Consider the following 15,775-nt stretch of genomic DNA (forward strand, 5'->3'; position numbering starts at 1 on the left):
AGGTAGTTCCCAAACAGACAAACTCAACTCTGAGTTGCAAACCTTTCAAAAGTCTTGTGCATAGTTCCTAACAGGTGGGAAAGATTGGGTCTATAATGCGTTCATATACCAAAAGTTCCCTATTCCTTTTAGTGCTGGCTTTAATCTGGAAAGTCCCTGAATGGTGTTCTGTTATTTATCATTTTGCTGCAACATGTTTATTGAATAGAAATTTTTCTTGGACTGGTAAGGGAGAAAAACTAATTTACTCTCTCCATTATTGATAGCTTGCCTAATTATGAAACTAATTAGTGTCTATTTTTTATTGTTTTGAGAATTAGAATACTGAAAAAAGCCTTAGAGTAACAAATTTATAAATATGGGGTTTTCCTAATGATTCTGGACTGGGTCAAACATTTAGGCACTTCTTCCAACAAACTTACATAGGCTTTGGAAAGGAAAAGAGAGTACTCTTTGGGATATTTCTCTTATTAGTTCTTAAAATTAGCCTCTGAGAAAATGAGAATAATAAAATGTGTGGGATACTCAGGGCTGGGATTATCCAGCAAAAAGTTCTGTTTGCTGTCAAGAGAGGTTTTTCTTGAAAACTCTAATGACACAGTCACTACATCCATTCTAGTACTAAGAACACTCAGGAATTTGTTTGACATCTGTAAAGAAACCAAGGCATCCAGAATGGAACAAAAGCCCTTATTGTCACTCTGTCACTCTGTCCCTCTGCATGAAGTGAGTTACAAGAGGCTAGGATTAAAGAGTATATTTGTGCATTTACAGAGAGGGGTCAAAAAATAGTAACACTGTTGTCTTATGATGGCCAAACACTGTAATAAAAAAAAATGGCCTTAAAGGGTCATCTTGTAAAAGTGGAAGTAAACTGAGATAGCTAATTTTGCTACAGTAAGTCAATCTATATTAGGGAGCTATACTATTTATTGAGAAGTTCTAAACTATAGGGATGGATCTTTGAAGTGAAATCAAATATCTACACGATTAAGAAGAATTATCTGTGTCAATATACGTAGCTCTATTTTAAAAAGCAATGTGCTGGTCTAATCTACTGACTTAACACTTTTAAATACCAGTGGTAAGAGAATCTGTTTCAGTGGTTGTGCTGGTTTTTCTGTGTCTGAACTGCTACACTGATACGAGAAATGTATCTAGACAAACCTTTCAAAATGGGTTGCTTATGTGCAGGATGCAGCACAGAGGATGTAAAATTACATATTTTGGTTTTATGTTGCTCTTGGCATTAAATGTTTGAGGACAGTTATCATTCAGAAGGGAATGCAACTGGGTTTAATGTATTATAGTTGGTTGTGAAGTATATAATTTAATGACATCTTTCTAAATGTGTTATATACTTCTCTGTACTGCTTTATGTAAGTAGGTACTGAAAGAATATGTTAAAGTGATGCATTTTCTCTTTATTTAATCCTTAATAGTATGTGTGTTCATACATCTTGGTTTATATATTTGTCAGATATCCCTTATAGTTCAGTTTATTTGTAAAATATGACCAGGGTCTTTTTTAAAACAAGGTGGAAGTTCATTTTACTTTCTTTCCATTTCACTGCTGACAAGCCTTGTATTTTATGACTCATTTGGCTCCATTCCTTCAGATGCACTCGAAGAGTAAGTCTTTGTATTCTTCCATTTTGTCAAGTAGAGAAGACTGTGCAGTGTTATCATCTCTACTATTTTTAGTACAACTGGTTGAGTGAGCAGTCACAGTTGGCATTTCTTAACCTGTGCAATGCAGAGGGATGCCAAGAGAAAAGATGTCTTGGCAAAGAATGCAATTAAAGGTTGAATGGATGATGTCTCAGGAGAAAATCAGTTCTAAATGATTAAATTAAAAAAAATAGTATTGGGAATAATGATTTCTCTTTCCTGCCTGAGCAGCCCAATACCAGCACATCCCATGAAGGAGTCTACATAACTGAAAGATCCAGGGTTTTAAAACACTTCCCTCAGGTTGCAATGGTTGGTTTTCAGCTAAGTTTTTATCTATTTTTCACCCTAAAATTTCTTAAAACCACTATGTGAATTGCTTTTTTCAGGAGACCAATTCACACAATCCTGATATCTAATAGTGCTCCAAAAGCATTTGATGGTGAAAGAAATAACAGCATACAGGCTTCAGTTCAGCCCTTCAGCTCTGAGTGTCTTTGCCAAATTGAAAATGTAGCTGAAAACAGTGAAAACAACTTTTATTCAATTTTTTTCTCTTTTTTCATGTTTACATACTGCCATTGCTACCTAGAAACTCTGGTTTATTTTTTTCTTTGTATAATGATCATATTACAAAAGTTCTCCAAAGGTAGAAGGATAGAGTCCAGGAATAAAGTTGTGCTATACTGATTAAGTGTCACATCATCTTGTATCAGCTCCTTCCTCAGGTAAACCTGTCCTAGGTTTGTCTCAGCTCCATTAGCAGAAACAGCTGGCACTTTTCACCATGTTTTCATTGGAGGAAGTGGTTTTCTGAGTCCTTGAGAAGCAGAAAGACAGATTATAGTGTTTCAGCAACAAGAATTTGGCTTTTCTCCTAGTTACGGGCTGGGACTTCCACTCCTTTTTTGCCCTGTCATAATTTAAATTCACTGGCTCGTTCCCAAGCTCAAAGTGTGAAATGTCCTCCATGTACAGGGTTGCAGGAGATGGGAATTCAGATCCTTGACCTCTCAGGAGTATAGTAGTTAACTTTCAGCAACACATTGGTGTTGCTTTGACCTTTCTGTCCCTTTTATTGGCTGCATGCAAGGCTGTTTTCTTTAATCTAACAAAGGGGACTTTTAAACTTATGTAAGAGCTTAGAATACTAAGAGGAGTGAGCTGCTTAGCATAATTCTTGGCCTGAGAGTTGCTTTTATTTCTTGTTTATCTCCTTTGATCTCAGAAAAGATGCTTTGTCACCAAAGCAAAGATGCTTTCTTTGCTAGAAAAAGGCTGCTGGAGAAATAACAACCAAAAGAAAAAAAGAAGATTTGCAAATATTACTGATATGTACTGTACAGTGTCCAGCTTTCAGTTATTTCTTTCCTGGTCTTAAGCTTGATTTTGTAAGGTCAGCTTGTTTCATATGCTGCCTATTTGCACCAGGGATACAGCTCAGTGTTGTGAAAGCTCTGTGAAAACCAGATGCAGCAGTACAGACTGGAATTGCACTTGAACATGTGTCCACTGGAAAAAGTGGTCACTTCTCTTTCTGCATGGGGACTTGGACGTCAGAACCACTCTGAGTTATCACAGTCACAGCACTGGTGTAGCTGTGCTTTTTAACAAAGTGTATACTCACACAAAAAGGAGCCACTGAAATACTTAACTTCTGCCTGTGCTAGCATGAGAGAGCAGGCATAGGCCAAAAGTGCCTTTTGATTTCCCGTAGCTAATAGTATGCTGAAATTACGCCTTCCCCTTTTGCTGCTCCGTTTCTCCTGGAAGACTGAAAAGTAGTGAGTCACTTAACTGAAACTGGCTCTCTAATCTACATGCAGCATTTACATTACCTAAACATGCTACCACTAAAAAACCTCTTTGTTCTGGGTGTGGGATGCTGACAGCTGTTTGCTTCTTGTCTGTTCCTAGTCTTTGCATCCCAGCCACGACATCAACTGTTATGATCCCTGCATGCAGCAATCTCATTTTACCTCAGACTTTTTTATCCGTAACAGGTGTTCACACAAAGAGAAGAAATTCTGCTCATTGCAGTGAAATTGTCGAAGGTCAAATCAGGTTTGAAGCTGGCTCAAAGAAGCTTTTTTCCTGTCCTCAAATGCAGTTTCATGCTGCTTGGTGTATGCTGTTTGTACGCAAAATTCTACATTTTCCATGGAAGTGAGCGTTGGGAGTAATTTCATTTGCAGAACCCACGGGCTAGTTTTTTGCTAAATAACATTGCTCAGTGTGGTTCTGAAATCGCCTGCTGCTTTGCATCCTTTTTAAATGTTATGTGGTGTGTGACTCTTGTTTTGCAACAGGAAAGAATTCATGTAAAATCTATCTTCAATTGATATAAACTTCATTGTTTCCTGAAGTTTACAGAGATGGGAAGCTGAAGCATTAGCCCTCCTTAGCATGGGTACATGCTCTGGAAGAAAATGGAGATTTCTTTCACTTAAAGTCTGGTGTCTCTATCTGCTTCCAAATGGTTCCACACAATGAACTGCACTGGATGGAGTGCTAGACCTGTTTGAATGCATTTCTTGGACTCATGTTACCTTCTGGGGGCTGCATGTTACAAAGGACATAAATCTTGATTCTAGAAACAATACTCATGCCTTTTCTTTTATGGCTTGCTAATGTGAAAATTACAGCCTTTGCTGCAAAGGTATTTCAGGGTGGCATGTACTTAGCCTGCTCAAAATTTCCCAGTTTTATTTTTTTGGAAAACCACAAAGGATTGATTTTTTTAGGTGTGGAATAAATATGTAAGTTACTTTATGTGAAAAACTAGGTATATAGGATTTTCTTAAGATTCTTGACACTTCACAATGTCAAAATGGAGACGTTACCCATTCTCTGCTTCATCATGTCTACTCTTGTGCCCTTCAGAGTTTATTGTCTCGGGAATATCTAGTGAAACCTGATTCAATGGGATATATAAAATTTCAGGAAAAGAGACATTGTGGGAGAATCTAATTTAATGTAGCTTACTGAGGAGAGAAACTCTGTCTTTTTATTAATTTAATCTTCAACTTTTGTATTATTCCTATATGGATTTTATCTCCTAACTTCCAAGATAACCTAAGGACTGGTCTTAGATCTGTTCAGCCAGCACATACCATCATTTGCTACCTTCATGTGCAAAGGCAGCACTCCAGTTGCAGCAGCGTGTGGCTCAAAGTGGGCCATGGGCCAAACACCCAGCCTCGAGCAAGAGTGTGCATCTTTCCCTGAGCTTTGTGTTACTTTTGGTACTTCTTTAGCAATATCTAACCCTGCTAATTTAGAGATAATTCATACATGCCCACTATATGCATACTACATACACTAGCTGCAGTGACCACAGTAGAGTGGTATCTACTGTTTCTCTAATTTTTTCCATCCCTCTCTGTGATTCCCTTGGCTTAAAACAGGTTAAGATTCTTGCATTAAAAATAGAAAGACAGAAGCTATGTGCATGTCTGTATATTTTTGTTTATTAAAATAAATCAAATACAGACACATAATGCAGGTGAAAACACCTTGCTTTTTTTAGCCATTTCCCCCTAAGCCTCTGTGTCTAAAACACAGTGAAATAGCCATATATGGGTTATATATCTATGAAAAGATTTTGGTAATATAGTAAACCATAGCAATAAAGCTTGTCTAGACTTCTTCTTTGTAATCAGTGAGATCTTGAGATAAAATTAGGATCTTAGATTTTAAATGTCCTCATTTTCATTGCAATTTTTGAATGTGATTTCCTTATTGTGCCTGTTCTCTCTTTGTCTGATTCAAATGGCAAACAGAAGCCTTACTCTAATCGGTTGCTCATCCTATTTTTAATTTGCAGGAGTGATTTAATCCTTCTGAATTGCAGAAGGGGCAAGCAACTCCATAAACCTGAGTAATGAGATTTGTTAAGCATTATTTCATCATGAGGATATTTCCTAGAACACACATCTTTTCCAGAAAAATGTTTGATTAAAACATAATGGGTGAAACAGTATGCTGATTCCCATATCTTGAGAGGTTCCTTCTCCTATGAGATTTTAAATTCTTTCACCTCCCACCAAAATCAGCATTAGAGAAGGGATATAACATGACCCCGTTTCCTGGTTTGCTAGCATTGGTTAAAGGACAATATACAAGACATACCAGTTATTCCAAAGTAGTATTACAATTGTGAGATCAGGCACCTTAGGCAGCCTACTGTTTAATAATATGTCTTGCATGGCTGCTTTTATTAAACAAGGGAATAATAACAGTTAGATCTGTAATTCTCATTATTGACTTGAATGAACAACAGTCAGTCTTGAAAGCTTATAAAAAAACCTATTTGGACTACCCTTTTTTTTTTTTTTTTTTTTTTTTTTTTTTTTTAATTTTTTTTTTTTCTTTTCCCCAAGAAAATATAGATGCAATTTACCAGATTTAAATACATAACATGGGCATCCAAGCTGGGTCTATGAAACCACAAAAGACTTGCCAGGAAATGGAGTAAGTTTCCATTTGAGCAGCAAGTGGGGATAAAACTAGCAGCACAAGCTTGCCACAGTCCTGAGCTGCATGTCCAGCCAAGGCTTGCAGTGGAATGCTGAGAAGTCCTTCCAGCTGATGTTTCCTGCTCATCCTGCCCCTGGCACCACCATCAGGGACAGCACTGAGTCCTGGCATTTGTCACGTCCTTGCCCTGCCTTGTAATGATCCAGAGGACTTTGCTGTTTTTGAACTGCTCCCCGTCTTTCCTCTACCCAGTCTTTATTATATATGTGACCTCTGGGCAGCTGCATGTGTGCTGTCCAAAAGAACATCTGGCCTATTTGTGTGTCAAGGGAATGACATTTGTTCACCTCTGATTTGCAAAGTATCATCTCCAGAAGGTGTCCTGTACTGCAGCTTAAATTCATTATTGGCAAATTCCTGCTGGCTTTGTTGTCTTTGCTGAAGCCCTGAGGGTCCAGACCTTCGCAGCTGATGTTTTGTTGGTTTGATGTTCTGAACAATGTGTTTTGCCAGCCATCTAATGCCATAGTGTTCCTTTGAAGGCATCAGATGCTGCAACTCGAGAACCTGACTACTTCTTCACTTTACTGTGTAGAATGATCAGCCCTCACCTTTGATTGGCCTCCACTAGCACAGCAACATTATTCCTCTAGGCATCAAAAAGGTAATGAATGCCCTTCAACTCCTTAATGCTTTTTCTTCCCTGTCTCAGTTACCTGCACCAGACTACTAATGTTTGAGTGTCATAGGTGATGTTGACACCAATGGAGGTAACCATGACACTTCAATTATTAATGCCCTAGGTTCTGGATCTGATTTTCACAAGCTCAGGGATCTTGCAGCTTTCTTTTTTTAAAAAAAATCCATTTGTAGTTGTGATTTCCTTTTCATTCTAAAAGTGGAGCTTCTTCCAGGGAAAAGACAGAGGAAGAGCTGAGACCCTAATTTATGTACCTTCCAGGTTAGATTTGTATACAGTAATTTTAAAAGCTTCCATCTTTAAGACCATCTAAGGGCCCTGCTGTTTTTCTAAATAATTTCTAAAAGTCAGGACCAATCACATGGTATTAGAGTTTGCTTCCAGTATTAGATATTACCAAATCTTTGAGCCCCTTTTCGATAAAATTAAGTTTTTTGTTTGGAAAACATCCTTGTTCTGAATTTTGGAGTAGTTGATTTGAAAAAAAAAATTACACCTTATCTCCAAAATGAACTTTTTCTCTTCAACACAATTCTTTCTTCCTTCAGTAAAAATGAATTGTTATTCTGATCTTCTGTGTTAACTATTTGCTTACAGCACTGGTGTTCTGCATAGTCTAGAGAAGGTTCCTGATTTGTTGAAAGGGTTTGCGCTCAGAGAATAAACTTCAGGCAGAGGGACAGGAAATGAGATCAGAAAGGCTACTGAGACCTTTCAGCTTTGTAGTATCAGCAAGTGTATGTTGTAACTTTGCCATATCAGCTTGGTAAGCAGCAGAGAGAAGATGCAAGTTCACATTCTGGCAAATATAACAATTTAAGAAGAATGTTAGTTCATTAATATTTTAATGCAGTTCTCAATAGTTTATGTGCAACACAATTCAGTTATGTGGTCCTGGCTGCTTTCAGAGAGGTAGGCATTACTCGTTGTGTCAAACCTTTTAGTCTTCACTGCATAACACAGCTCATTATGGGGGATCATAGCTTCAGGTGAGGTAACTTGATTCATTTATGCACAAACTGGGCAAGAAATTCATAAATATTTAAAAATTATGTATATTTACCAGTGTAATATTGCATATTGAATTAGTTGTCTGGTTTGCCTGCCAGCTTCAAAGTTTGTGTTTAATTATCATGTTACCTAAGTCTGATGGCCAGTGTTTTTAATGGATTCATACTGCTACCCTTTCCTTCAGCATCACCTTAAGCTCTTCTGAGCTCCTTTCAGACACAAATGAATTGAAATCTTGTCAGCTCAGTGCACTGACAAATGAGCATAGGTGACTAATGTCGATTGTCTTTTGGTATTTCATATGCTGCTTGCCAAGAGTATGTCTTATGTACTGTGATCATTTAGAATCCTACACACTCAGGGTAGTAATTTTTTTCAGACTGATTGCAGTCAGTTGACAAAGAAATCATCTTGAGCAGATGCTCACCAGTAGCCAGCCCTTCTTATAATTACTTAACATAAGAACAAAAAATTAAATAAGACACAGAGGACCATTTAGTGATATGGTCTGATCTCTTCTCTATCCTGTGTCATTAAATTTCACACATGTACAAGCAGTGAGAGCAGTAGCAGTAGCAGTAGCCCGCATTTGGCTAAAACCTGTCTTCCAGAAAGGCATCTTGTCCCGGTTGAGGGACACAAAACCATTAAAAATTTTTTGGTGCCTTTATTAGCTGCTCCAGTGATGTCACCTTAAAAAGAAAAATTATGTGCTACACTCGAATTTGTCTGACTTCAGTTTCTACCACAGCTTCTTGTTATGCCATTCTCCACTAGATTAAAGAGCCCTTCAGAATCCAGTATTTTTTTTCTGCATCAAGGTACTTACATGCTGTAATCAAGTCAATCTTTTTGATACGATAAACAGATTGTGCTCTTTACGTCTCACTTAGCAGCATTTTTCTTCAACTCTCAAATTACATTTTCAGCTCTTAATCTGCCCCCTCTAATATTTTTCAACTTTTTTTTTTTTTTTTTTTCAAAACATGGACAGGAACACTGTATGCAAGATTGGTATCATCAGTGATATATCCAGAGAGAAAGCTCTGTTCTCTATTTCCTACTCCCTTGATGCAAGTTAATCCTTCCTTTTAGCAACATCACAGTCAGTGTTTAGGATGAGTTGGTGACTACAGCTGCTAAATCGCTTCCAGGGAGTGCCATCACCTGCTCAGTACACAGCACCTACAATCCTTCAAGCTTATTACAGGGATTTAGCTATAGTAGGTGTATTTTGTTTGACAAGGTCCAGTTTGCCACTCAATTCAGACTACTTCACTTGGTTGCTTGGTACCTTTGCCATTTTTCTCCTTTTGGGGTCATTTTCAGGGAAGCATACCCATTCAAAGAAGGTTCCCTTATTTTCTGTTGCTTTTTGTCATCAGTCATTTAGGCAAGTCCTAGTCAATTTAATATCTGCTTTAATGATATCATGGGGTACCATGTTTTCTTTCAGATTTAAAATCTGAACCCTCAGTATGCATGTAACCAAACAAACAATCTCATTGAAAAATAAATTTAGAGAAGTTTGATTAGACCTGATCTTCATAGAAAAGACTGGAATTATTTCTATTAATCACTTTGAAATATTTTTAAATTAAATGTTTCTCCCTTTATTATTTAGGATGCCAGTATTGACCTGTATTTTCTTCTCATTGCACTTGCTCATTTTTTGACTACTGGTATAAGATTAATACCCCTTTGGAATTTTGCAAATCATGATTCTTATCTTTCTTAATTACTAGCAGGTTGGAGCAGTTCATAATCCCTTTGAGATATCTCTACTTGTTTCTGTAGCACAGAAGTACTTATAGAACATGTTTGCATTTTACACATCAGCACAAAACAACTTATGAACTACATTTACTACATGGGGCAGTATCATCACTGCGTTTTCTTTTGTTCCTAGCACACTTTAAATGTCCTGTTTCTCCTTAGCTATCACAACCGTGGGTATTTTTTCTTCCCTAATAAATTATTGATTTCTGATATTGTAACTTGCAATTTATAGCAACTGTAATTTATATAATTTCTCTTTGTTTTCCATTTGCTTTCTGACTGCCTCCTTAGAGGTTTTATGGTAAAGTTACTGCTCTCTGTGATTGCAAAGTCACAGTCTTTTGGCCATTAAATCGAGGCTTTATATGAGCCCCTCTTTTGATGTTCACACTAAATATGTTTTTCCTTGTCAGCTGTTCCTACTGTTTTTCTCAGTTTGGGGAAATTAGCTCTTCGAAGCAGCAGAAACGCATGGTTTTGATTGGGGCTGTCTTTCATTTACCCATGATGAATACAATCAGACCACAATTGGTTGTTCCCAGGCAACTGCAAACTCTTAATTTAGTGATACCAATCCCTTTTATCTATCAAAATGGGGTTCAAATACTTGTCTCTTGCAGCATAGGATATCTATTGGGCTACAGAATTACCTTCTCCAATTGTACAAGTTATACTGGCTTGGTAGAATCTGCTGTTAAGCTACAAGAGGGCTACACTTGTTTCCCCGCAAATAAGAAGAATTAGGACACTACTGTGAATCGATGTTTAATTCACATGTGAATATTTCAATACTTCCAAACATCTCTGTCATTAGGATTTAATCAAGATTGAATTTTAAAGGGAGACATAAAATTTTAGGGGCATTGGTAGTTAATTTTTGGACACTTACAGACCTTCCTGCAACAGCAGCATTCAAAAACAAAGCTTGTTTACCTTTTTCTTTTAAAAGGTAGTAATTAGGAGGAAATCAAGGGATGAGGATTAAGACCTATGTTGCTCAGAACGGGGAAAGTGTCCTGAAATGAACTGGAACAAGGATGTCAGCCACAACTCATCCAGAGCCCTTAAAATTTGGTTTGTTCAGTTTGGAGAAGTAGAATGAGAGGCGACCTCATTGCAGTCTACAGAGGGGAAGGCACTGATCTCTTCTCTATGGTGACCAGTGACAGAACCCGAGGGAATGGCCTGAAGTTGTGACAGGGGAGGCTTAGGCTGGATATTAGGAAAAATTTCTTCACCCAGAGGGTGGTCGGGCACTGGAACAGGCTCCCTAGGGAAGTGGTCACAGCGCCGAGCCTGACAGAGCTCAAGAAGCGTTTGGACAGTTCGGTCCTGGTCACATGGTGTAATTTTTGGGGATGTCCTTTGCAGTGTAAGATTTGGAGCTGGTGATCCTCGTGGATCCCTTCCAACTCAGAATCCTCTGTGATTCTGTGAGAATTGCCCTGGGCGGGCGGCGGTGTCCGACCGGGCTGACGGCAGGGGCCGGGACGAGCCGTGCCCAGGGCTGCCTGCCCGCAGGGGAGCCGCGCAGCCCCGGCCAGGGCTCTCAGGCACCGGGTCAGGCTTTAGGGGCAGCGAAACAAACCCGTTGTCACAAGCAGGGACTGCCGCAACCCCTGGCTTTGGCAGCGAAGGCAGCCCCCGGGCATGGCGCGGCACCGCAGCCCCGGGGCCCGGGCTGGCAGCCGTGCCCGTCTCCGGCCGTGCCGTGTCGCCCTGCCCCGCGGGAGGGGCGGCGGTGCCCGGCGGTGCCGAGGGTATTTATAGCGGGCCCGGCAGCCCCGGCGGCGCGGAGGCTGCGGCGGCGGCCAGGGCACAGCGGGAGCGGCCCCCGCTCCTCTCCGGTCCCAGCGCGGCGCCGAGATGGAGGGTAAACCCTGAGGGGCACGGTCGCCGTGTCCCGCCTCCCTGCCCGCTTCGGCCGGGCTGCGGGCGGAGGGGCTCGGACAGGCCGGGAGAAGGGAGGCGGCTTCGCTCTCTGCCCCGCTCAGGGTTTTTAACGCTTTCCTCGCCCTGCGCCTTGGGTATCCCCGGGCTTGACGAGGAGAGGGGCCTCGGGGCGAGGGGAAAGAGTCGGGGTCGGTTCGCAGCGCAGGTGTAGGGCTGCCTGCTGGGGATCTACCTGTAACCTCCTTTTGTTACAGAGCAGCAGTGGCACAGCCAGGATGGTCTAATAAGGTGCAGACTTTGCAACAGTTGTCATAAAAACATTGCAGAGAGGTATTTTTTGTTGAAATAAGTGATCTTTAAAGAGGGGTGCCTTTCATTTAATTTTTTTTTTTTTTTCATCAGGCACCAGAATAGCATAGTGATGTATAGCAATATAGTGGTTTGCTCTGGAACAAAAGGTCTCAGTAAGGGAGAAGTTAATCCTGTTTTGTAAAGGTGTTTTCGTGTTCTTTACCTGCATGAAGAGGAAGGCCTTGCATCGTTAATGAAAAGTGGAAGTTGACCATGTGTTTATGAAAGTTGGGACTGTGGATGAACTATGGCTAATACAATAATGACATTGCTGGAGGAGCTTAGAAAATGCAGAGATTAAATTTGCAAGGTTAAGAAATGAGGAAGTCTTTAGTGTTGTGAATGGAAGCTGATTGCTAAGTCAGAAAATAGTAAAAGTGCTTGCAGATGGCTCTCCCCCTCTCCCATAAGATCAATATTCTTGATAAAAATTTCTTCACTTATCTCAAATTGTGTCTCTCTTATGAAAACCATCAAAAAAGACTTGAGGCCTAACAAGTTGCTTTTATATTTTACCCTAAACGTGGATGAAACTGTGAAAAATCTTTTATTCCCAGGTTGAGAAGTCTCTTCTTACATCCTTGTGAGTGATTCAAATCATTAGCATTATATTAGTTTAAAAAATCTCTGAACAAAATCATATATTTGAAAGAAAACTGCAGAACCTTAATATTTTAGAATCCCTTTTTCTTTATTTGATGCAGATTGAATGAGCATTGTAAAGTTACATGACAGTTCTGGTGTGTAGTAAATATGTTCTGGTGCCTGTAGTAGTTTCAGGCTGTACGGTAAGGACAGCTGTACTACGTAAGTAGCAGGGGCAGTACTGTGTGAGTGACAGCAGCTCCCAAAGTTATTTGCTTCAGATGCAGCTTAGATTTACATCCTCTGCCAGAACAACACCAAAGATATGTTGCCAGCAGTCACTAAGACTGAGATCCTGGTGGTTGAGCTGGGTGGTAATGTTCTTGTTCAAATATCACCTGTTGTAATCTACCGAAAGTCCTAATTTCATTCCAAAAGCATTGGCTTGTGCTGGTAAGACAGAATGTGTCTAATTTTAATGTGATCTCTGCCCTTGCTGCAGGTTTTCCTGTCTCTCTACGTTATTCATGAGTAGCATCTGTTATTTCTTTGCACTTTCCCTCTCCTGAGGAATTCTTTACTCTCACAGACCTCTCTTTCCTTTTTCTTTGGTGATTTGCTGGGTTTTCTGCCAGATTCTATCTGATGAATAAGCTTCTCTTAAGTGGGATGGTGATGGAAGTTAGGCTACATTGTAGCTTTCTCTATAAGGTCAAGTTATTGTAGAAATTTGGCTCTGTGGTTCTTGAGGTTGTACAACTTCGCTGCCTGCTGAAATATTTATCATTTTTTAAAAATAAGTAAATGCGAGTCCGTTGTTAAAACTAGACCTTCTGGGCAGATCAGTGCAATTCTCCTTTCATTACGGATATTATGGGTACTTATCTTTCAAAGTCCTATTGGAAAGCATCTGGGAGAGAAACTGAAGGCACCTGCCTGTTGCAGCACTAGCACTGTGTTTGCTTTGCACAGCTGGAGCAGCTGGCAAAGTGGAGTGGCAACTTGAATGTTCAGAGAGTTAACACTTGCAGTAGCGCAGTAGCTGCTGTGGTGAGCATAGTGGGAGCACTCGGAGGGGTTATGCTCTGGGTTCTTTTCCTTGTTTTCTTTCTTTCTTTCTTTCTTTCTTTCTTTTTTTTTAACCCCCTCAACAAATCTGAAAGTGATCACTTGAATTTCATCTCGCTGATTCCTAGCTGAGCCTCATTTCTTTTGGATATCCCCACTGTCCACAAGGGAAGCCTTAATGACTATGCAGGGATGAGTAAGAGACTTTTTTTTTTTTTTTTTTTTTTTTTTTGGCTATGCTTCCATTCACACAAAAGACAGCAAAGTCCTATGAATGTAAGAGGTCCAAGTTGTAAATTCCTACTCCTAGCTGCAGAAAGGGATCTTCACTGCATATATGTTTCAGTCATTTGGCATCAGTGTAGTTTTCCAAGGTTGATTTGGCATGGAGAAAGTTTGGCATATTCTGTATTTGGCGAAAAAAAACAGGTGAGCTGTTTTCTTGTGGGGTGTAAATCTGAGTGTGTTAAGCAGAGTTTCAAGCAGGTTGGTAGCTCATCAACAGAGTCAGAGCTGGCAATCAAAAGAGGAAGGGAGCAGCCAGCATTTGTACAATATGCTGCCTTTAAACTTCCGAATTGCTGGTGGTTCTGTGTGTATTTGGTATGAATGGGGAGTTATGTGGTTTTATGCCACCAGCAGATCGGGGACATGAGCTGGCAAACGCTTTGTGTGAGGTGTTGCCATGTTGCCATCTCAAACAGCTGTAATGTGAAGCATGGCAAAGCACACTGGAAGTTAGGGAGAATTTAAGGCACTGGTAATGTGACACTCAGGTTAGTATTTTGATCAAAGCAGGGGGATAGGATCTCTCCTGTGTTTTAAAATCTGATCTGATAAAAGAGGTACTCAGATCTTTTCTAATATCACTTCATCAGAGGAAGGGAGACATCATTTTGCAAGAAACGAAGCTTGCATCAAATGAAGCCATTCCGCGTGAGTGCGTTCATGGTGCTTTAAAATTAATAAGAATTTTCTTGGCAGTTAATGAACATTTAGTGAAGAAGCTTAATTTGACATTTGAGAAGTTCAGTAAATAATTTTTTTTTCTTGATTAAGGCATCTTTTAAACTGTCACTTACACAGCCAAGAATTGTCACTTTTTAATGCATTACGAGATCTTGTTGCATACTGATTCAGCTGTTATTGCCTATTAAATAGTTTAGATTTTGTGTGCCTTAATTTCCCTGCTCTTGACTATTTTAAGCTGCCTGCTTCTTTAAAGATCATTTATATTTGCATAAGCATTTATTACGTATTCAAGTCAGAAAATATGGACGGACTAAAGTATGTCTTTGTATTTCTGACTTCCCCCCACTTCGTGGTTCAATTTGAGATAGTTTTTTATGCTCATCCCAGATGTTTACGGAAACTACCTCTTCAAGCTTTGCAAAAATCAGAAATTAAACTTCTCATAGCCTTTTTTGCTTTGTCCTGTGTCACAAACTGCTGAGGTTGTAGGAGGTAGTTGTTGGAAAAGCATCGATAAGTCCAGGATACTCAGCAGGACATGGCTAAATCTGGACTGTTTCCCCCCTTTTGTTCTCCCATCTGTGCACACAAGTAATCTTATTTTAACATTACTGGGGTTTATACATGTGCAATGAGGGAATAATAAATTGAAAAGGCAAATTGTTGTTGCTTTGTAGTGTGTCAGCAGTGGTTGTTTTTGTTGATAATTATTGCCAGGCCTCATCTAAGTGTAATAAAAGATGTCTTTGACCTGATTCAAATGTATGTTTGTCCATCTCTGTTACCATTTCTTGAGTATATGTGATCTTCATTTTTTTTAATGAAAAACTTGTCAAGTGTCAGCAAATAGAATTGTCTTTCAAAGTAGAAGCCACTGGACCAGAAGCTTTTCAGTACCGTGAATGTCGTACAAAAGGTGATTCTTAGTGACCACGGTCTTTTGTCAGTCATGTGGTGATGACTCTACGAAGTAGTTGGGTAAATCTAGAGAATTTGGAAAAGCTTGTGTCTCGAAAGCTTAGCTATCTCTGCCCTTTGTCACATCTCATCTTATGTATGCTGGAAAGCCTTATAAATATGATCTTATCCATTGGCAAATGTCAGGGTTTCAACAAGAAAGATTGTCTTTAAGTGACTTGGCATTGCTCTGCTGGTTACACTGCAAAACAGCTTGCAGGGTCTCATTGAGCTACTTAAACTAACTTCTTGCAAGCAACCCATCTCCATTGTTCAGGGATTATGGAGCCCTCTTTGGGGCCAATATAT

The 15,775-nt window shown here is 39.7% G+C and overlaps 1 protein-coding gene across 3 annotated transcripts in view; it reads left to right on the top strand.

Annotated features, from left to right (window-relative positions):
• The first annotated feature begins 11,444 nt into the window (after positions 1–11,444).
• The window catches only part of GADL1 (glutamate decarboxylase like 1), an 82,972-nt gene continuing 78,641 nt past the window's right edge, over positions 11,445–15,775 (top strand). The window contains exon 1 of one of the 3 annotated variants that reach the window (XM_066194049.1): positions 11,445–11,513. In XM_066194049.1, coding sequence (XP_066050146.1) covers positions 11,507–11,513 — 7 coding nt within the window. In that variant the 5' untranslated portion in view covers positions 11,445–11,506. Of the gene's footprint in view, positions 11,514–12,435; positions 12,468–12,903; positions 12,923–15,775 lie in introns of those variants that run through there. The other 2 variants (XM_066194066.1, XM_066194057.1) reach the window with 2 other exon arrangements.

This window comes from Chamaea fasciata, unplaced genomic scaffold (genome assembly GCF_029207755.1).
Source record: "Chamaea fasciata isolate MVZ Bird 193981 ecotype frontalis unplaced genomic scaffold, bChaFas1.0.hap1 SCAF_1, whole genome shotgun sequence".
In the NCBI taxonomy this organism is placed as follows: domain Eukaryota; kingdom Metazoa; phylum Chordata; class Aves; order Passeriformes; family Sylviidae; genus Chamaea; species Chamaea fasciata.